We start from the raw sequence: 23,441 nt of genomic DNA, 5'->3' as shown, positions 1-23,441 counted from the left end.
TAAAAAAATGTATTAATAAAAATGCCATAAAACTATCCCCTATTTTGTAAACGCTATAACTTTTGCGCAAACCAATCAATAATCGCTTATTGGATTTTTTTTTACCAAAAATAGGTAGAAGTATATGTATCGGTCTAAACTGATGGAAAAAATATTTTTTTATATATTTTTGAGGGGATATTTATTATAACAAAATGTAAAAAAGAATGTTTTTTTTCAAAATTGTCAAAAGGACAAAAGAAATCTCTATTTGTGGGAAAAAAAGGATGCCAATTTTGTTTGGGAGCCACGTCGCACGACCGCGCAATTGTCAGTTAAAGCGACGCAGTGCCGAATCGCAAAAAGTGGTCTGGTCTTAAGCCAGCAAAATGGTCCGGTCTGAAGGTGGTTAATTGAGCTTTGACCAAAAAAAAAATTAACCTGAAAGCTGATTGGCTACTGTGCTGAGCTACACCAGATTTTGCACAGTCCGGTTTTAGTAAATCAACCCCATTGTTTTTTATCCTAAAACTCCATTGACTTCCTTGGAATTGTCTTTTACTCATTACTGGTAATTGCACGGCTTTAGAGATGAAGTCCCAGCTGAGAATGTCATGCACAGAAGAACCTTTGATAGTAATCCCATAGGACGCCATCATTTATTCCTTAACTATAAAAATATCAAAGCAACTAACAACATTTCAGACAGTAGAGTGCGGATCCTTTTGCCGATAATCATTTGTTTCCATTAAGCCAAGAAGGTAAATAGCTCTGCACAGCTTTATACCAACCAGGCAGATAGCAAATGAATTAGAATTTCATGGAGCTATAAAATGCACACATTATTGCAATTCTGTATTTATTAATACATCATTATATTTTTTTTTTAACTCAGGCAGTGAAAGCAGTACCTGAATCTGATTTGATATTTATTTTATATGTGTACTTATTTTTTTTTTTGATTCAGTATTTTTTTTTTTTTTTCATTCTTTTCATAACAGTACAATTTATACATTTATACATACATTTTATTCCAGATACACGATCTTACTTCTAACATTCACCCACCCCAAAAAGAAGAGAAAAAAAGAAAATATTAACAGATTGACTTTACAGAATTGTTACAAAGGCATTGATGTAGAAACAACCCTCCCATTGCATTACCTTTAGGTTTCCTAAACACTATATCAGGGGTCTCCAAACTGTGGCCCAGGGGGCCAGATGTGGCCCTTTGCTTTCCTTTATCTGGCCTTTGGGCACTATTCCTTCCCTTGACGTGAGGCACCTTACCATCACTGACGCCAAGGATAGTGCACTATTCCTCCCATTGACACCAACAATGGGGTACTATTCCTCCCATTGACACCAACATTGGGGTACTATTTCTCCCAGTGACAACCCGAGATGGGAAATGAATTCTCTAACTGGCATCAAATATGGGGCACCATTCCTCCCACTGACACCAGTGATGGGGTGCCATTCATCCCACTGGCGTAAATAATGTATTTTTATTTTATTCCCACTGGCCAAGCCTATGATATTGTTTATTTCCACTGGTCACAGTCTGCCCCCCCCCTAATATTTGAAGGGCAGTATACTGGCCCTTTATTTTGAAAGTTTGGAGACACCTGCACTATATCATGCACGATCGGAATGTTTATTTATTTATTTTTTTTTGTTTTCATAAAATACTGTTTTTATCTTTTTTTCATCCATGTGTTTTTCCTCACTCAGTGCTGTCAATTGCCACCAGCTTTTGATTTTTTTTTTTTTTATTCATTCTGTTTAGGAGCATACTGTATTTTTATTTGACCCATAGTTTATTCTTGTTCCCATTATGTTATTATTTTATTTTTGATGCATTATTCTTATTTTATTTAGAATGTATTATTCTTATTTTATTTAGGATGTATTATTCTTATTTTATTTAGAATGTATTATTCTTATTTTATTTAGGATGTATTATTCTTATTTTATTTAGGATGTATTATTCTTATTTTATTTAGGATGTATTATTCTTATTTTATTTAGGATGTAATATTCTTATTTTATTTAGGATGTATTATTCTTATTTTATTTAGAATGTATTTTTCTTATTTTATTTAGGATGTATTATTCTTATTTTATTTAGGATGTATTATTCTTATTTTATTTAGGATGTATTATTCTTATTTTAACCCAGTTGATGAACCAAAATGGCATATTTTAATGATTAAGATTGTCAAATGTGTTTAAGGTTCTGAGGTTATTGTATATTAGTTATCTATTTAATTATACTCTTTGACTTAAACTTGACTTATTGACTCTCTTAAATGACTTATTACATTTTATACATCCAATATTGGCTATTGAGTATTTGGTTGACCATGAGGAGGGGGGATGTTGTATTGATAAAGAGATGACCTAGTCCTTTTTATTTTTTTTATTTTTTTTATATTCAATCAACTTTACACAATTACACAAACAAAATTTTGTTGTCTCTCTTAACACCAAATATCATTCTTAGGGAGCCTGAAGTTACAGCAGAAGACAACTACTGAGTGCATGCTTGTGAGTGCCTGGTACAAACATGCACCTCACTTAAACATATTTATTTTTTGAATATGAGTATACACTAACCGATTACTTTATTAGGTACACCTTGTCAGTACCGGGTTGGATCCCCTTTTGCCTTCAGAACTGTCTTAATTCTTTATGGCATAGATTCAACAAAGTGTTAGAAACATTCCTCAGAAATTGTGGTTCCATAGTGACATGAAAGCATCACACAGTTGCTGCAGATTTGTCGGCTGCACATCCATGATGCGAATATCCCTTTCCACATCCCAAAGGTGCTCTATTGGATTGAGATCTGGTGACTTTGGAGGCCATTGGAGTACAGTGACCTCATTGTCATGTTCAAGAATCCAGCGATGAGATGATTTGAGGTTTGTGACATACTTTGTGGTGCATTATCCTGCTGAAAGGATCCATCAGAAGATGGGTACACTGTAGTCATAAAGGGATGGACATGGTCAGCAACAATACTCAGGTAGGCCGCGATGTTTAAACGATGCTCAATTTGTACTAAGGGGACCAAAGTGTGCCAATAAAATATCCCTCCATGCCATTACACCACCAACACCAGCCTGAACTATTGATACAAGGCAGGATGGATCCATGCTTTCATGTTGTTTATGCCAAATTCTGACCCCACTATCTGAATGTCGCAGCTGAAATCGAAACTCATCAGACCAGGCAACTTTTCCAATCTTCTATTGTCCAATTTTGGTGAGCCTGTGTGAATTGTAGCCTCAGTTTTCTGTTCTTAGCTGACAGGCATCCGGTGTGGTCGTCTGCTGCCCTAGCCCATCTGCTTCAAGGTTCGATGTGTTGTGAGTTCAGAGATGGTGATCTGCATAACTTGGATGTAATAAGTGGTTATTTGAGTTACTATTGCCTTTCTATTATCTGGAAGCAGTCTGCACATTCACCTCTGGCTTCAACAAGGCATTCTCCTGCACACAACTGCTGCTCACTGGATATTTTCTCTTTTTCAGACCATTCTCTGTAAACCCCGAGAGATGGTTGTGCATGAAAATCCCAGTAGATCGGCAGTTTTTGAAATACTCAGACTAGCCTGTCTGGCAACAACAACCCCGTTCAAAGCCCATAAAATCACTTTTCTTACCCATTCTGATGCTCGGTTTAACCACTTGCTGACCTGCTCACATCGATATATGTCTGCAGAATGGCTCACCTGGGCAAACTGACTATCTGTATGTGAGTCCACAAAAGTATGATAGTGGGCACGTGGGTGCCACGGGTGTGTGTCTGCAGGTCCCACGGACTTGATGTCCACTAGCGGCCCGTGATTACAGTGAGGAGACACAGAACGCCAATGTAAGCAAGGCATTTTCCCCTTCTGCCTAGTGACATGACAGGGATCTACTGCTCCCAGTGATCGGTAACAGTGATGATCTCTGTCATGTTTCAAGTTAAAACACGCTGACGGAACACACTGGACCCCTTGATCGCCCCCTAGTCTTAACCCCTTCCCTTCCAGTGTCATTTTTACATTGATTAGTGCATTTTTATAGCACCGATCAATGTAATAATGTCACTAGTCCCCAAAAAGTGACATTTGGGGTCAGATTTGTCTGGCACAATGTCGCAGTCCCACTAAAAATTCCCAGATCATCGCCATTATCAGTAAAAACAATAAAAAATAAATAAAAGTCTCTAAATCAATCCCCTAGTTCAGGGATATGCAATTAGCGGACCTCCAGCTGTTGCAAAACTACAAGTCCCATCATACCTCTGCCTCTGGGTGTCCTGCTTGTGGCTGTCAGAGTCTTGCTGTGCCTCATGGGAATTGTAGTTCTGCAACAGCTGGAGGTCCGCTAACTGCATATCCCTGCCCTAGTTTGTAAACTCTATAAATTTTGCACAAACCAATCAATATACGCCTATTGTGATTTTCCTTTATATATATCAGCCTAAACTGTTGAATACATTTGTTTTTTGTTTTTTTGTTTTTTTGATATGTATTATAGTAGAAAGTAAAAAAACATTTTTTTTTTTTTCATAATTGTCGGTCTTTTCTTGTTTATAGCACAAAAAATAAAAAATGCAGAGGTGATCAAATACCACCAAAAGAAAGCTCTATTTTTGAGGGAAAAAAGGACATCAATTTTGTTTGGTTACAGTGTCGCATGACCGCGCAATTGTTAGTTAAAGCGACGCAGTGGAAAATTGTAAAAAGTGCTCTGGTCAGGAAGGTGGTAAAATCTTCTGGGGCTGGAGTGGTTAAATCCACATCCTACCTAAATATGTGGTTCATGTATTTATTGAATAGAAGCCTAAGCTGACTATAGACTAGACTTACTTTGTTCAAAAGTTTTCATTTAATTTCCTTCATTGTTTAAATCATTAGTGGAGTCAAATCGTCATCCGCAATCACAAGAAAAATTGAAGGGGCAGGATCAAATTTTTTTCCTCAAATGAATCAATTTCCCACAGTTACTGTATTTTCCATTTGGAAAATTCCATTCATTCTGAAATCAGTGTAAATAGAAAATGATATTTTGAAGTACTTTGGAATGACATTTGTCAAATGTCTGGATGTACTGATGAGAATTTTCATACATGACGAAGATGTTATATTATCATGTCTGGATAATTTTAGCCTTTCTTGTTCCAACCTTTCTTTCTGCTGGTGTTTTCTCAAAATAGCCAATTTACCAAGATCTCCAATTATGTCCCTTCCATTTACGGTAAACTGTCAGTAATTGGAGATTTCGACGACTTGCTGCTTTGACACAACACCGGCAAGCGGTATACACTCCGGTACATGATATTATGAGTGGATATTGTTAGTCCGAATGTGTTAATTCAGCAAAATCTCCATTTACTGATGGTTTAAAGAAACCAGAAGTTAAGTAGTTGGAGTTTCTGACGAGTTGGATATTTTGGCAAGACACCGGCAGTGGACTTGACATGGGATAACTTTTATTGGTGGCGGGATAGTGCCCCCCTCCTGTCGCTTCCCATTTTCTCCAGCCTTACCAGACCTGTCGGTTAGACCGGAGCCAATCTGATACGGGGCTGGGCAGGAACCCGAGTGCTTTTAAATGTAAATATAGAATCTGAGATCGTTTTGATCTCTCAATAAAGAGGCCATAACATGCTTATTCCTGTAGCACTAACCCCCGAAGGAGTTGCTGGTTTTTGTTGGGCTTACCGTTACCTCCCCTGCTCACTGTGTCCATCTTAGGGGTCCCGTTGTAGAGTGGATTAAAGAATGTTAGCTCCAACACTCAGTCCTTTTTTCCAAAGATTTATTTGAAAGAACATGAAGTTTTGCAATAGAGGGATAGAGGGTTAAGGGGGTTCAGGTACATTGTAATTGCGGGTTTGGGGCTATTTCCTTGACCCAGAGGACAAACAGCTTCCACAGGCTGGATCTAGAAACCACCGGATAAGCCTCTCTCACAGACCTAGCAGCCGGTGAGATGCTCGAACAAAGTCTCTACCACAGACTTGTCAATTCAACAAAATTGTTCCTTTGACACAGGAAGGTACAATCATCAGCTTGTTGAGAAATTAAATAACTATCACACAGTACTAGTTTCTTTCAGCCAGTCCGGTGGTACTGTGTGGTAGGTGACCCGGGATGTGTCCTCCAACTGAATCTCCAGGCTCTTACAGAGATACCAGCCTTGTTGCTCGGTCCTCTCCTGAAAAAGTCCTCCCCTGGATTCTCCAGTAGCTTGGCTTCTCCCCGTAGGCAAGACAGCACAGGACCACCCCTAGACTTTTGGGCCCACCCTTTCAGTTACAAAGCCTCTGGCCAGCTGGTTCGAGACATAGAGAAAGGCAGCACACACCTCAGGCCAAGAGGGCCACGAGGTCGGGACAAAATATATGGCGCATGTACCTAAAGTACCCTTACCCAGAATGCACAGCTGGTGGTGAACCACTCCCACTGGGCTGTTTCAGAGTAAAAAGGGTACCCAATGCATTCAGCCTGTTGCATTTCCAATACTTGCCGGAGGTGACAACGACACCCACGGCCAAGTGGAAACTAGCACAACCCAGCTGAACTGATACAGAAACCAGAACTTTGACATAATTAGTCTGAGCCAAACTGCAGCTTCAGATAAACTTAAATTTAAAATTTTCAAAACAATAGCATCTGCTCATTAGGAGCAGGGCGCTACATTCCTATTACATTCCTTGTAATAGGAAAAAAAAGTGACAACCTTTAACAAAAAAAAAAAATTAAAGGGACAGTTTAAAAATAAAAAGTCAAATGTATAAGAAAAAGATAATAATTTAAAGCACCCCGCCCTCCAAGCTCACGCGCAGAACTGAATGCAGACGTAAGTCACACCCGCATATGTAAGCTGTGTTCAAACAACACATGTGGGGGGGCGTGGCCGGCAGCCGAGGAGTATGGCCGCAGTGTGAGAGAGCTCCGTCCGCCGCCAGATTACCGGAGCTGTTTACAGCATCCCTGAGCGGATTTCAACGGCGGTTTAGCCCCCCGAGGTCGGGCAGAGGTACAGAACATGTCCAGGAGACGGAAAGAGGCTAAAAGACTCAGCCGCATGACGGACTTTTACCGTCAGCCCCGTGAAGTACAGGCCCAAGATGGTGCCGGAAGGCCGGAGAGCAGGGAAAGAAGCAGGCACGCTACTGAGAATCCACCGGTGCCTAACCTTTCAAAACGCCAGGATGATCTTACGAGGAGAGGTAATCAGCACTCCCCAACAGCATCTTCCACATCTAGCCCCATTAAAGCTAAGCAGCCACACGTTCAGGGGGAGGAGGAGGAAGAACTGTGTAATGCTTCACTAAATGACACAAGAGAGCTACAGGACTCCATCCTGGAATTCCCCACAAATAATCTACCGGTTATCGATACCACACTCAAAGATATGTTAGTGTCTCTCCGCAGTACGCTACACGCAGATATTCTATCTCTTACCAAACACTTTAAAGAGGAAGTGAAGGCAGTAGATACTAGGGTGTCTCATGTTGAACGAAAGATGGGAGAATTTGCGGGAACTATTAATAAAGTGATTGATGCCCACAACGAAAGGGAGAATGACCTGCTCTCGATGAAGGAAAAAATGGCCGACCTCGAGGATCGCTCGAGGAGAAACAATATCAAAATTAGAGGCATCCCGGAGTCGGTCAAAACTCCGGATCTCCTTCCTTATTTTCAAAAAATCCTGCAGGAAGCTTTACCAGAAGCATCATTGACGGACCTTACGGTAGACAGGATCCATAGGCTTCCTAAGCCTAAACACATACCGGAACACTTAACGAGAGACACGATCGTACGGATCCACTTTTTTCAAACGAAAGAGAAGTTCCTCATGTGTGTTCGTAACCCTGATGATATTCCTCCCTCTGCTCTGGGCCTATCCTTTTTCCCAGATTTTTCAGCCTTTACGATGCAACGACGCAGGAATATGGCGACTATAACGAAGCCACTGAGAAATCATCGTATTCCATATAAATGGGCCTATCCGGCGAAACTTCTCATTTCCAGAGACGGTGCAACATTTGCTATTAAATCGGTGAAGGAAGGGCTCCGACTTCTACGCGAATGGCGGGTCTTAGATCCAGATTAGTGATGGTCCGAACTTCCGACGGGACGTTTCGCGAACGCGGACCGCGAACGCGGCCGATAGTTCGCGAAACCGAAAGTTCACGGCGGGCCCCATTGACTTCAATGGGAGGTGAACTTCGCAAACATTTTGGTCAAATTTGCAGCCACAAAATAATTATTAGCTGGGCAAACATAGTCCCACCACATGGCCAATGACATAATACATGTATGAGGTGAATTTGGGATCGATAACTACAAGCATTCTTTTTTTATATGGGAAATTGTTCTGACAGTTCAGGACTGTGGAGCGCATGAAGGCAAAGGAGGAGAGGGAAGGTCAGGGACCAGGGTAGGCAAAGAAGAGGGTGCAGGAGATGATCACCAGCAGCGTGACATACAGCAATGACACATGCACCGTGATAGAGGCATCTGACAACAGCACCATGATAGAGGGCACTGACATCAGCAGCGTGACATAAAGCACTGACATCAGCACCGTGATATACAGCACTGACAGCAGCACCGTGATAGAGAGTACTGACATCAGAAGCGTGACATTAAGCACTGACATCAGCACCGTGATATACAGCACTGACAGCAGCACCGTGATAGAGGGCACTGACATCAGCAGCGTGACATAAAGCATTAACACCAGCACCGTGACATACAGCATTGACAGCAGCAGCGTGATAGAGAGCACTGACATCAGAAGCGTGACATTAAGCACTGACATCAGCACCGTGATATACAGCACTGACATCAGAAGCGTGACATTAAGCACTGACATCAGCACCGTGATATACAGCACTGACAGCAGCACCGTAAGCAGCCCCAGGAGTAAGTCAGCACAGCACAGGGATGGTGTGATCCCCTCATAATAAGAACCCCCAGGAGGAAGTCAGCACAGCACAGGGATGGTGTGATCCCCTCATAATAAGAACCCCCAGGAGGAAGTCAGCACAGCACAGGAATGGTGTGATCCCCTCATAATAAGCAGGCCCAGGAGAAACTAAGCACAGCACAGGGATGGTGTGATCCCCTCATAATAATAACCCCCAGGAGGAAGTCAGCACAGCACAGGGATGGTGTGATCTCCTCATAATAAGAACCCCCAGGAGGAAGTCAGCACAGCACAGGGATGGTGTGATCCCCTCATAATAAGCAGGCCCAGGAGAAACTCAGCACAGCACAGGGATGGTGTGATCCCCTCATAATAAGAACCCCCAGGAGGAAGTCAGCACAGCACAGGGATGGTGTGATCCCCTCATAATAAGAACCCCCAGGAGGAAGTCAGCACAGCACAGGGATGGTGTGATCCCCTCATAATAAGCAGGCCCAGGAGAAACTCAGCACAGCACAGGGATGGTGTGATCCCCTCATAATAAGAACCTCCGAGGAGGAAGTCAGCACAGCACAGGGATATCATAAGCAGCCCCAGTAGAAATATGACACCGCTCAACCTCTTCAAAGAGGAGGGTAGGGGCATATAGTACGGTGTGCTTTTTTGGGACAAGGAAGTGAGCCAAATGAAGAAAGAAGGTAGTGCACCTCAACCCTATGTATTGTGGACCTATACCAGTCCTTATAGAATAGCAGACTGTACCTCACTCTACCCTATGTACTGGCGGCCATCTTTTATACACAAAAAACAATACGATAGGGGTGAATGGGCCGAATAGTCTGCCTCTCTGATTCCCCCTTTACTTTCCTTCTTTACCCAGTGGGAACTTGATCCGTTTTTATTGCAACCTGAGCTCAGGGGATACTAAATAGTATCCATTACGGATCTACTTGTGTTCACTCACGCCTCAAGAATATTTACTAAACACTGAAGATTTGAAACTTTATGAGAATTTAGAACACTATTATCAGCTCCTGAAGAAGTGTCATCGCAGACGTGAAACATGTAGAGCACCAAAAAATATATGTAATCGCTGACTGTATGATTGATATCCTTGATCCTATATTTATATAGATATATATTTTGTTTCTTTCTTTCCTTTTTGGAAATTTGAAATGGATTTTACTATGTTTGATAGGATGTCAATTAGGTCTTAAATGTGTAGTTTTAAGGAGGAAACATTTCCTTTTCTGTGTGTAAAAAGGAAATTGAACTTTTCCCTGTTTTTTAAAAAAAATTGTTTTTCTTTTTTTTAAAAATAAATAGAAATAATTCTTTTTGAATATACTGGTTGTGTTCACAACTTTCTTCATGCCTAAAAAGTCCAACTGAACCCACATTTTTTCTTTTGAGGTCTTTTATGTGAAGGTTCTTTTAATTTTTTTTTATTTTCCTTCCTTACTTCCCCTTTTCCCTGTCAATATTTACATTCACAAAGTCCTTATAGAATAGCAGACTGTACCTCACTCAACCCTATGTACTGTAGCACCCTAGACCAAGTTACCAGTCCTTATAAGAACTTTTGTGGACCAAGCAGGTTGTGTGTTAGTGATTAGCAAACTGTACGTCAGTCCCTATACTGCTGAAGGACTGCTGCAGTATAGGGCAGCGGTCAGCAGTGGTGCACCTCAACCCTATCTATTGTGGACCGATAGCGGTCCTTACAGAACAGCAGACTGTACCTCACTCAACCCTATGTACTGTAGAACCCTAGACCAAGTTACCAGTCCTTATAAGAACTTTTGTGGACCAAGCAGGTTGTGTGTTAGTGATTAGCAGACTGTACGTCAGTCCCTATACTGCTGAAGGACTGCTGCAGTATAGGGCAGCGGTCAGCAGTGGTGCACCTCAACCCTATGTATTGTGGACCGATAGCGGTCCTTACAGAACAGCAGACTGTACCGCACTCAACCCTATGTACTGTAGCACCCTAGACCAAGTTACCAGTCCTTATAAGAACTTTTGTGGACCAAGCAGGTTGTGTGTTAGTGATTAGCAGACTGTACGTCAGTCCCTATACTGCTGAAGGACTGCTGCAGTATAGGGCAGCGGTCAGCAGTGGTGCACCTCAACCCTATGTATTGTGGACCAATAGCAGTCCTTACAGAACAGCAGACTGTACCGCACTCAACCCTATGTACTGTAGCACCCTAGACCAAGTTACCAGTCCTTATAAGAAGTTTTGTGGACCAAGCAGGTTGTGTGTGACTGATTAGAAGACTTTACGTCAGTCCCTATACCAATGAAGGACTGCTGCAGTATAGGGCAGCGGTCAGCAGTGGTGCACCTCAACCCTATGTATTGTGGACCGATAACAGTCCTTATAGAATAGCAGACTGTACCTCACTCAACCCTATGTACTGTAGCACCTAGATCAAGTTACCAGTCCTTATAAGACCTTTTGTGGACCAAGCAGGTTGTGTGTGACTGATTAGAAGACTTTACGTCAGTCCCTATACCAATGAAGGACTGCTGCAGTATAGGGCAGCGGTCAGCAGTGGTGCACCTCAACCCTATGTATTGTGGACTGATAACAGTCCTTATAGAATAGCAGCCTGTACCTCACTCAACCCTATGTACTGTAGCACCCTAGACCAAGTTACCAGTCCTTATAAGAACTTTTGTGGACCAAGCAGGTTGTGTGTGACTGATTAGAAGACTTTACGTCAGTCCCTATACCAATGAAGGACTGCTGCAGTATAGGGCAGCGGTCAGCAGTAGTGCACCTCAACCCTATGTATTGTGGACCGATAACAGTCCTTATAGAATAGCAGACTGTACCTCACTCAACCCTATGTACTGTAGCACCCTAGACCAAGTTACCAGTCCTTATAAGAACTTTTGTGGACCAAGCAGGTTGTGTGTTAGTGATTAGCAGACTGTACATCAGTCCCTATACTGCTGAAGGACTGCTGCAGTATAGGGCAGCGGTCAGCAGTGGTGCACCTCAACCCTATCTATTGTGGACCGATAGCGGTCCTTACAGAACAGCAGACTGTACCTCACTCAACCCTATGTACTGTAGCACCCTAGACCAAGTTACCAGTCCTTATAAGAACTTTTGTGGACCAAGCAGGTTGTGTGTGACTGATTAGAAGACTTTACGTCAGTCCCTATACCAATGAAGGACTGCTGCAGTATAGGGCAGCGGTCAGCAGTAGTGCACCTCAACCCTATGTATTGTGGACCGATAACAGTCCTTATAGAATAGCAGACTGTACCTCACTCAACCCTATGTACTGTAGCACCCTAGACCAAGTTACCAGTCCTTATAAGAACTTTTGTGGACCAAGCAGGTTGTGTGTTAGTGATTAGCAGACTGTACGTCAGTCCCTATACCAATGAAGGACTGCTGCAGTATAGGGCAGCGGTCAGCAGTGGTGCACCTCAACCCTATGTATTGTGAACCGATAGCGGTCCTTACAGAACAGCAGACTGTACCGCACTCAACCCTATGTACTGTAGCACCCTAGACCAAGTTACCAGTCCTTATAAGAACTTTTGTGGACCAAGCAGGTTGTGTGTTTGTGATTAGCAGACTGTACGTCAGTCCCTATACCAATGAAGGACTGCTGCAGTATAGGGCAGCGGTCAGCAGTGGTGCACCTCAACCCTATCTATTGTGGACCGATAACAGTCCTTATAGAATAGCAGACTGTACCTCACTCAACCCTAGGTACTGTAGAACCCTAGACCAAGTTACCAGTCCTTATAAGAACTTTTGTGGACCAAGCAGGTTGTGTGTTAGTGATTAGCAGACTGTACGTCAGTCCCTATACCAATGAAGGACTGCTGCAGTATAGGGCAGCGGTCAGCAGTGGTGCACCTCAACCCTATCTATTGTGGACCGATAACAGTCCTTATAGAATAGCAGACTGTACCTCACTCAACCCTATGTACTGTAGAACCCTAGACCAAGTTACCAGTCCTTAGAAGAACTTTTGTGGACCAAGCAGGTTGTGTGTTAGTGATTATTAGACTGTACGTCAGTCCCTATACCAATGAAGGACTGCTGCAGTATAGGGCAGCGGTCAGCAGTGGTGCACCTCAACCCTATCTATTGTGGACCGATAACAGTAATTATAGAATAGCAGACTGTACCTCACTCAACCCTATGTACTGTAGAACCCTATACCAAGTTACCAGTCCTTATAAGAACTTTTGTGGACCAAGCAGGTTGTGTGTTAGTGATTAGCAGACTGTACGTCAGTCCCTATACCAATGAAGGACTGCTGCAGTATAGGGCAGCAGTCAGCAGTGGTGCACCTCAACCCTATGTATTGTGGACCGATAGCGGTCCTTACAGAACAGCAGACTGTACCGCACTCAACCCTATGTACTGTAGCACCCTAGACCAAGTTACCAGTCCTTATAAGAACTTTTGTGGACCAAGCAGGTTGTGTGTTAGTGATTAGCAGACTGTACGTCAGTCCCTATACCAATGAAGGACTGCTGCAGTATAGGGCAGCGGTCAGCAGTGGTGCACCTCAACCCTATCTATTGTGGACCGATAGCGGTCCTTACAGAACAGCAGACTGTACCGCACTCAACCCTATGTACTGTAGCACCCTAGACCAAGTTACCAGTCCTTATAAGAACTTTTGTGGACCAAGCAGGTTGTGTGTTAGTGATTAGCAGACTGTACGTCAGTCCCTATACCAATGAAGGACTGCTGCAGTATAGGGCAGCGGTCAGCAGTGGTGCACCTCAACCCTATCTATTGTGGACCGATAGCGGTCCTTACAGAACAGCAGACTGTACCTCACTCAACCCTATGTACTGTAGCACCCTAGACCAAGTTACCAGTCCTTATAAGAACTTTTGTGGACCAAGCAGGTTGTGTGTTAGTGATTAGCAGACTGTACGTCAGTCCCTATACCAATGAAGGACTGCTGCAGTATAGGGCAGCGGTCAGCAGTGGTGCACCTCAACCCTATCTATTGTGGACCGATAGCGGTCCTTACAGAACAGAAGACTGTACCGCACTCAACCCTATGTACTGTAGCACCCTACACAGACCAAGTTACCAGTCCTGATAAAGAGCTTTGTGGAACAAGTGAGTTGTGAATGATTAGCAGACTGCAGAAGAAGGGCAGCAGTCAAGTATAATATTCTTTCTATATTTGGAAGAAAGAATATTATACGTGTACAAGCCTATTACCATACCACTGATACCAGTCCTGAAAAGAACCCTTGTGGAACTAATAGTAACAGCAACTCTTTAAACTGACCCTCACTGCCTGACACACTGCTTCCTTCCTGTCCCTATACAAAGTGGCAGAAAAGAGGAGACTGGAACGATTAGTGGTAATTGGAATAGCTCTTTTGTGGACCTGATAGTAACAGCTAATGATGATGATGATGATGATGACTAATCTGGCTGTCCCTAAAATAGCAGCACACAGTGCTCTGTCCCTTTCTCTAAACTGACAAAAGACACTCAGGCTGCTGCAAGAATCAGTAGCACAGCAAACCTATATACACCTAACACCTATACCAGTCCTGAAAAGAACTTTTGTGTACCAAATAGCTAGCGATTTATCTCTCCCTACTCCACACAGCAACCTTTCCCTATAGTGACAGAAGAAAGAATGTAAAATGGCCGCCGGATCGGGTGTATTTATAGGTTAGGGGGAATGTCCAAGTGACCTTGTGCTGTAATGTCTCAATTGGCTGTCCTGTACCCCATGATGGATGTGTCATCAGGTCAAAGTTCCTTTACACAGTAAAAACACGGAAGTCCACCGGGCGAACGACGCCAATAGTCCGCCGAACTGGCGGACCGCGAACAGCCGAAATTCGCCGCGAACCGACCGCCGGGCGAACTGTTCGGCCATCACTAATCCAGATGACAGCTCTCGCTCAGGTACCCCTTCACCCCGGACAGGATCTCCTGCCTGGCCAAGGTGACTTTCGGACTGATCGCTCAGGTCTACTTACCAAACATCGCCCATAGAGCTCCGTTACACGGCGGACTATTGAAAAGCTCTCTTTTCCCTCTATTATTTAAGGGTTGTTTTCCCTACTGATTCAATTGAATCACCTTTTTTTATTGTTTTTGTACTATCAAAGAACTTTTAAGGTTCACGTGGAAAAACTTGATCCTACAGTACTTAAGTCTCCTGAATACAGGGTTTGGTTTTCTACAGATTACGATTTTTCCCATTGGGAAGTAGATTTGTTATTGGCCATCTGTTGAGGTCGTTGATTGGTCAGTGTTCCTCTGTTTCTCATTTTTCTTTTCACATTTTTTTTCCGATTCATTATTTTTACTTTTTTGGTTGTTTTCATTTCTTCATTGGCAATATTTTGCTAACCATTGTGATCCTATAGTGGTGTACTAATTCATACTGTTCAACTGGTTCTGCCTCAGGGTTTTTGTTCGCCACAACATGGGTTTCAAGGTAACCTCATTTAATGTAAGAGGCCTGAACAGCCCTCACAAGAGGAGCATGCTCTGGAGAGAAGTTACAAAAATTCACAGTGACATTTTATGTCTACAAGAAACCCATTTTGTGGATGCTAAACACCCGCAGCTGAGTAACAGGCATTTTCCGATTACCTTTTTTTCGAATGCCCAGAAAAAGCATAAGGGGGTGGCTATCTTGCTCAGAGATACACTACAATTTAAATGCCTACAGGTCGAAGTGGATACAGCGGGCAGGTATATTATTTTAATAGGGGAGATTAATGGTACAGTCTATACCATAGTGCATGTTTATGTCCCGAACGGTAAACAATTGTCCTTCCTTAACCCCCCTGACGGTATTCCTGAGTCTGACTCGGGGTGGATTTTTCATACCAAAAGCGGTATCCCCGAGTCAGACTCGGGACTGCATCGCTGGATCCAGGAGGAGGATTACTTACCTTCTCCCTCGGATCCAGCGTTGTCTCCCCACTGTACGAGCGAGCCGTGTCTCGCTCGATGCATTACATCGCCGATCTCCGTGCCCTGCGAGCGTTGCGACGCACGGGCACGGAGATCGGCGCCAAATTCAAAAAGTGAAACAAACAGTAAACATACAGTATAATGTAATCTTACAGATTACATTGCTGTATGTAAATATTTCACATCCCCGTTGTCCCTAGTGGTCTGCCCAGTGTCCTGCATGCAGTTTTATATAATAAAAACTGTTCTTTATGCCTGGAAACTGGAGATTGCCCATAGCAACCAAAACTGTCACTGTACATCAAAAATGATTTTAGACCAGCTAGAAAACAGCGATAATAAATTAGAATCACTCGCAGAATTGAGCGATAGCGATTTGTGGGGAGATCCGTCATCAAATACTGAAAAGTAATGACAGTGATAATTCTGCAACTGAGCAAATTTCAGTGTTTTTGATTTGATTACATTATTGAATAATTTTTATTATTGTTATATTATTATTTGGTACAATTATTTATAATTATTTATTATATTATAATTTATGATTTAATTTTTCAAACTTTATCATACCCGGGATGTCTGCTAGACTCTGGTTTGGACAGATTTAAGAGAGTTATTCCTAAGAATTGCAGGACTACAATATAAAACGCCAAATTTTCATGCAAAATAATGGTACCGCTTTTAGCACCTAAAATCCGAAATAACCGTACCGCCAGGGAGGTTAATAAAGTGAAAAAAAAAGTGGCAGTAATGCGCAGGGGTTTCCTTTTATTCTGCGGTGACTTCAACACCATACCAAACCAAACTTTGGACATCTCATTTCGTCCCAACAAACCCAGGGCAAGGGTTACTCTTGCGCGTTTCATGGCCTCAGAGGGATTGTTTGATGTGTGGAGATGCCAACATTCTACAGAACATGACTATTCCTACTTTTCTAGTGCACATAATTCATACTCAAGAATCGATCTGTTCTTAGTTGACAAATTTCTATTACAAAAAATTAGCATGTCTTGCATTCATAATATTTCATGGTCAGATCACGCTCCTATATTTGTGATGGTGGAGGGGAGACAGGTTGAGACCAGGGCAAATAGGTGGAGAAATTACGCATCTTTGTTTTCACTCCCCAAATTTTCCCAAAAGCTTGCTTCCGAGCTTCGGGAGTTTTTTGATCACAACGCGGGGTCGGTATCGGACCCTTTTACATTGTGGAACACACACAAGGCCTTTATGAGAGGGGTCCTCATTAAGCTGGGAAGCTTAGCCAAAAAACAGAAAACCCACAAAATTGACTGCCTTCTTGCCCAAATTGAAAAATTGGAATCTCTTAATAAACAGGCCCCTGATGGCGCCAGAGGGTCACAATTAGATGGCCTTAGACACGAACTTAGACTGCTTTTGATCTCCAATCATGATTACACGTTGAAAAAATGGAAGGCTCGCTTCTATCTCCAAGGGAATAGGGCTGGGAAACTTTTAGCTAGGCAAACGAAGGAAAAAGTCATTAAACAGAAAATTCCCTTCATCCACCACCCGACTAGTGGAGCTAGAGTGGCCAACCCAAAAGATATAGCCAATGCTTTTAGGGACTATTACAGTGCTTTATATAATTTGAAGGATGATGAGTCTGTCCCACAGCCAACTACGGAAAAGATTGACAGTTTTCTAAATAACATAACACTCCCTACAATTGATCAAGACCAATTGACGGTGCTAAATGATCCCATTACGATAACCGAACTCCAAAAAACGATTTTAGTATTACCATTAAATAAATCTCCAGGTCCAGATGGGTTTTCATCTGAGTATTATCGTAACTTTTACCCCATTTTAGGTCAACATTTACTAAACACTTTTGAAAAAGCCTCATCAATCTCATCGTTCCCCCAAGAAATGTTAGCTGCCACGGTCATAACCCTACCCAAACCAGGAAAATCATCTGATGCCCCTCAAAATTTTAGGCCCATCTCTTTATTAAATGTCGACGTTAAGATTTACTCAAAAATAGTAGCCAATAGATTGTCAAAAATTTTACCATCGTTAATTAAAAATGACCAGGTGGGATTTATTCAGGGCCGCCAGGCTCCAGACGCAACTAGGAGAATAGTGAATTTGATTCACGCAGCGGAGGTCTCGGGGGATCCTTCTCTGTTTCTGACTCTAGACGCAGAGAAGGCCTTCGATAGGGTCCATTCGGGATACTTGGGTCGGGTATTAGATAAATTTGGCCTGGAAGGAAATATTAAGTCAGCCATCACAGCCTTATATACTTCCCCTTCAGCTATGGTCTACACGGAAGGCATGTTCTCTGACAGCTTTAATATTACTAATGGGACTCGACAGGGGTGCCCGTTGTCACCCCTGATATTTGCACTTTTAATGGAACCCTTAGCTGAGACGATTCGTACGCACCCACGCGTTTCAGGTGTCCCTGTCCTAAAGCATTCACACTCCATCACGTTATTTGCGGATGACGTTATTTTGTCCCTGTCCCATCCACTAATCTCACTGCCAGCAGTGCATGATATTTTGGAGCAATTCAATAAAATTTCATATTATAAAGTAAATGCATCCAAATCTAATCTTCTTGCGATTAACGTTAAAGAAAAAACTAGACAACTGTTAGCTACACGATTTCCGTACCCGTGGACAGATCAACCAATTCAATATCTGGGAATAAAAATTATGTCTCCTAGTTCTGGGATATTTAGAGCGAATTTTATACCAATCCTGTCTTCCCTCCATCAGGAACTGGACAGACTTGGGAAATTTCATCTCACTTGGATGGGCAGATTGGCAGCATACAAGATGTTAATTCTCCCTAAACTATTATATTTGTTCAGGGCCCTACCTATAAAGATCATCTTGTCGTTTCTCTTGTCAGCTCAGGCTCAACTTTCTTCCTTTGTATGGCAGGGGAGGAGGCCGAGGTGCCCCAAGTCTATTCTCTGCAGGAGAAGGGAGATGGGAGGCATGGGGTTTCCTATTCTAAAGGATTATTACATGGCGTGTCTATTAGACCAACTGAAATTTTGGTTCCAGCATCAGATAGGGAAGCAATGGGTAGCGATAGAACAATCATGGATGGGTCCCAACTCCCTATACGCTGCATTATTGGCCTCCTCCTTTGCCGGTTCGACACTTAAATCAGATCATCCCATTATCACCTTGGTACTGAACACATGGAATAATTTTATCCAAAGCGTTATTGACCATCGGAACTTGACAGAGATTCATGCTCCCATTTCATCTTTATGCTTTGTTTTAGAAGATTTAGATCTAGCACTCTGGGAGCAAAGGGGAGTCTCACGGGTATCGGACTTGTGGGAGAAAGACAGGTTAATCCCTTTTGAGACCCTGGCACGCAAATATTCATTGCCACCATCAGCTTTGTTCACTTATTTACGAATTGCCTCCTTTTTAAACCAACATAGGGGTTCCTCTATTAAAATACCACATCAGGCATGGTCTTTCTGGTCTGACGAAACGACATTTAAAGGGGGGATTTCCCTTTTCTATAACCTGATACAAGAGAAGGGTCGTTTTAGCAGGATATCTCCCATCCAGAAGTGGGAGAGGGATCTTGCTTTATCATTTTCTGCGGACCAGTGGAAGATGGCGATGCAGAGCAATTGTCACTTTGTGAGGTCCATCTCCCACTGGGAGACTACACAGAAAATTTTGCTTAGATGGTATTACACCCCCTACATTACGGCAAAGTTCACAAGGGGTGCTTCGCATGATTGTTGGCGAGGTTGCGGGAAGATTGGAACGCTGATACATGTTGTGGGAATGCCCCCATTTAAGAAGTTTCTGGAGGGGGGTATTCTCACTAATCTCTAAAATCACTGGTTTTCTCAGACAAGCTACACCAGAACTAGCAATTTTGAATCTGAATATTGATCAATTTCCCCCATCTCTGAGAATGATAACAGTTCAAATTCTATCCACAGCTAGGCTCCTAATTGCTAGGAGCTGGAAAACCTCTACTTCTCCTAACATTAGTGAACTTACTAAAAAAATTGATGAAACTTTTAAATATGAGCAGATTCTTGCTTCAATGGGAGGGAAGTCTTATAGATTGTATTCGCAATGGTCACCTTGGATCGCAGCCAGGAAAATTGTTTAAATTTATGCAACAATTTTCTAGAATCTCTTTGTGTTTTTGGTTTAAAAATACCTTATTTTGAAAGAATAGTCAACAGTTTATGTATACTAAAAAATTTTGAAAGGATGAATATCTCTTTATTTGTGAGAACTTGTACTTAGATCTCAAGAATGGTTTGTTATAGATCTCATTTGTTAAAAATGTGTCGTGCTTTTACTGATTGCTGTGAGATGTTCATTGTAATGTATTATCCTTTCAATAAAAAAATATAAAAAACAAACAAAAAAAAAAAAACAACACATGTGAGGTATCGCTGCGATCATTAGAGCGAGAGCAATACCTCTAGCACTAGCCATCCTCTGTAGCTCTAAACAGGTAACAGGTATACATATTGACAGCATCGCCTATAGAGATTTTTAAGTACTGTAGTTTGTCGCCATTAGGTATCAATTTACTCAGCATAACATCTTCTTTTGTAATACAAAAAAATTGAGCTACCCTTACCTTTTTTTTTTTTTATTCAAAAAAGTATATTTAAAAAAAATGGTGAGACCGCTGCCTAAATACGGTGTGACAGAAAATATTGCAACAATCACCATTTTATTTTCTAGGGTCTCAGCTAAAAAAAATACATATATAATGATTCAAAAAGTTTTGGGTTGAAAGAAGCCTCCAATTAGATTAGATTAGGTTCTATTAGAGACCGGCAGAGTGTTCTGGTGCTCATTATAACGGAGGCCTGGGCAAAGTTCAGGGCTCCCTTCAGGAGACAAGTAAGTGCTCCATCCATGGGAATGGAGTACCCCTATCAGGGGACAGGTGCGGGCTCCCATTAGGAGGGGGGCATGCTCTACCCAAAAGACAGAAGTCCATGCTGGAGGACAAGTTTCATGTCTTTGGGATTGGGAGAGTCAAGACAGCTAGGTGAGTTGATATCTCGGCAGCCATTAGACCTCTCATGTTATTGTAGGGATAGAGTTGCCAATGAGATCAGCACCCCCAAACGCCATCCTATTCTTTTGGACTACATGTGGGCAGTGTGGACTCTCTCCTCACGCAGTTGCTGAGCTAATAATAGGTGTCAGAACAAAATACACACTGTGCATGTGTGGCCCTAAGGAACAGGATGGTGCTCCTTCCCGCTCCATCCCAATGGCTGCTCCCTCCCAACAATAACTGCGCATGGAGCCATCCCTGGCTACAGAGAATTTGAGGAAACGTCTTTTAAATGTGGTTGTGGGCTTCACTGTTTAAACAAAAAGGGAACACTGATTGCTACAGTAGGTAGGCAGGTTTAGCACACTGTGCTGCTATAACTATATGGTACAGCATGGTGTTTGTTGTAAAGCTGAAATTAGATTTGAAAGTGGTTGTAAACCCTATACATACTGTATACCCAAAAGTGACAAAACCCAGGTGGTATACAGGGATTAAACAATTTTTCCTACAGCCGTTGTACCTGTTTATATGCAGCCATCTCTCTTCTCTACTGTTCAAAGTCACATATCAAAGACTATTTCTCAACTCCAGTAGGCAGAGGGTGGGGTTCTGGTGTCACACCCTCCTCTACACAGTCTCATAGGGAAACATGCACAACTGAGGCTGTCACTCACCTTCTCTGTACTGGAAGAGGGCAGGGCCATCCTTTGGATTATGTGGTGTCAGCATAACCATTAGGGGGTTTGGATTGAGGTTAGTACACACTAAGGAAGGATCTTTTTTGTTCATTTCTCTATTTCAGAGGTTTACAACCACTTTAACATCAGGCAGACAGGTGTTAATGGTCTTTTTCTGGTTAATGGTAACAGTCTACTATTTTAATGCAATTCTTGATAACTCCCTTTTTTTTGAATTGCAGTGATTTTGAGCAATACAAATTTAGATCCGTTGTTTCAAGGTTCCATGTGTCTCCCTCTGAAGTCTTTTGAGATCCAGGCTACAAAGCACAGAAGGCGCAGACGACTCTCCAAGAAGATACAGTATGTTGGGTGCCTGGCTAATTGAGCGAGAGGATTGAGTGTTAAAAAAACCTCTACAGTAAACACACTTATAATATAAAGTTCAGTGATTTATTTTAACTTGTGTCTTCTCTTTTTCTCTTATTCTTTTTGTTATTCTCTTCTTATATTATCCATATATTTATTCTGGTCACTATCATTCCTGACGGGTCAAGCTCCTTAAAATGTGTCAAGAGAATCAAACACAAGTCACAGAGATCTACCTCCTTGGATTCCAAGGTCTACAAAACTTCAAAACTCTATTATTTGCTATCCTACTTCTAATTTACATTGCAATAGTGACCGGGAACATTCTAATCATCCTTCTAGTGTCCACCAATAGTAATCTCAGAATTCCAATGTTCCTCTTCCTTCAGCATCTAGCTCTTGCAGATGTCCTCCTTGCCACGTGTGTCATACCACTGATGGCCGAGGTTATATTAAAGACAAAGAGAGAAATGTCTGTTGACGGCTGTATCATGCAGCTGTACACCTTTTTGAATTTTGGTTTTGTACAATGTTTCATCCTTGCTATAATGTCTTATGATCGATATGTTGCTATTTCTAATCCTTTACATTACATTTTAATTATGGACCGCAGAATCTGCTTCCTGTTGGGTTTGGGTTCATGGGCATTAACTTGGACTCTATCTACAACTGAAATTACTTTAATAGTTCAGTTTGAATTTTGTGGCCTTAGAGACATCGATTACTTCTTTTGTGATGTGGGTCCAATTGTGAAATTGTCTACATCGGACACATCTATCGTACAATGGTTTGACTTTTCATGCTCTGTCCTTTTCTTTTTCTGTTCTCTTACTTTTATCATTGGGACATACTTCTACATATTTATTATCATTCTCAAGATTCCATCTTCCGCTGGCAGAAAAAAAACTTTTTCTACATGTAGTACCCATCTGATCTCTGTGGCTGCATATTATGGGTCCATAATTACGATTTATGTGACTCCAGAGGATGAGAAGTCACCTTCTGTAAACAAGTACAGTTCTTTATTGTACACTGTAGTGAACCCATTGGTGAATCCCATAATATATAGCCTGAGAAACCATGAAATTAGACAAGCTCTTCATAAAATAGTTGAGGAACGATTGAGAAAGATAATATAGAGTAAATATGGGTAGTGATGACCAGGGGAATTACTAGACTTTGGCACCCAAGTCATGTGCCCAGGTTTTTTACTGTGTGCTCCAAGTTCTCAATTAGTTTAATTTTTCTAAGTTAATGTCTTATTTCTGCTTTTTTTGGCAATTTTAATACATGTATTATTTATTTCAGTCATGCCATCACATGTATTAAAATTACAATTATGGATATTTATGACCAACTCTTTTTATAGGAGAAATTATTGGACGTGTCTTAGATCTGATTAAAAAATGTCAACAGAAATGAAAACTTCCCATATGTCAGCTTATTTCCATATGGTTTACATATGCAGTATATGTGTT

General features: G+C 41.9%; 1 protein-coding gene across 1 annotated transcript; it reads left to right on the top strand.

The window, feature by feature from the left end:
- Window positions 1-692: 692 nt before the first annotated feature.
- Window positions 693-23,311, top strand: LOC143963919 (olfactory receptor 11L1-like). The gene is made up of 2 exons (XM_077473654.1): window positions 693-740; window positions 21,837-23,311. The coding sequence occupies exon 2, from the start codon at window positions 22,161-22,163 to the stop codon at window positions 23,100-23,102; it is 942 nt and encodes a 313-aa protein (XP_077329780.1). The 5' UTR covers window positions 693-740; window positions 21,837-22,160; the 3' UTR covers window positions 23,103-23,311.
- Window positions 23,312-23,441: the final 130 nt, after the last annotated feature.

The sequence above is a fragment of the Lithobates pipiens genome, unplaced genomic scaffold (assembly GCF_037356315.1).
Source record: "Lithobates pipiens isolate NorthernLeopardFrog02 unplaced genomic scaffold, aLitPip1_a1.2 Scaffold_8, whole genome shotgun sequence".
Lineage (NCBI taxonomy): Eukaryota > Metazoa > Chordata > Amphibia > Anura > Ranidae > Lithobates > Lithobates pipiens.
Note: the sequence above shows the minus strand (reverse complement) of the source record. Positions and strands in the feature narration are given on the sequence as shown.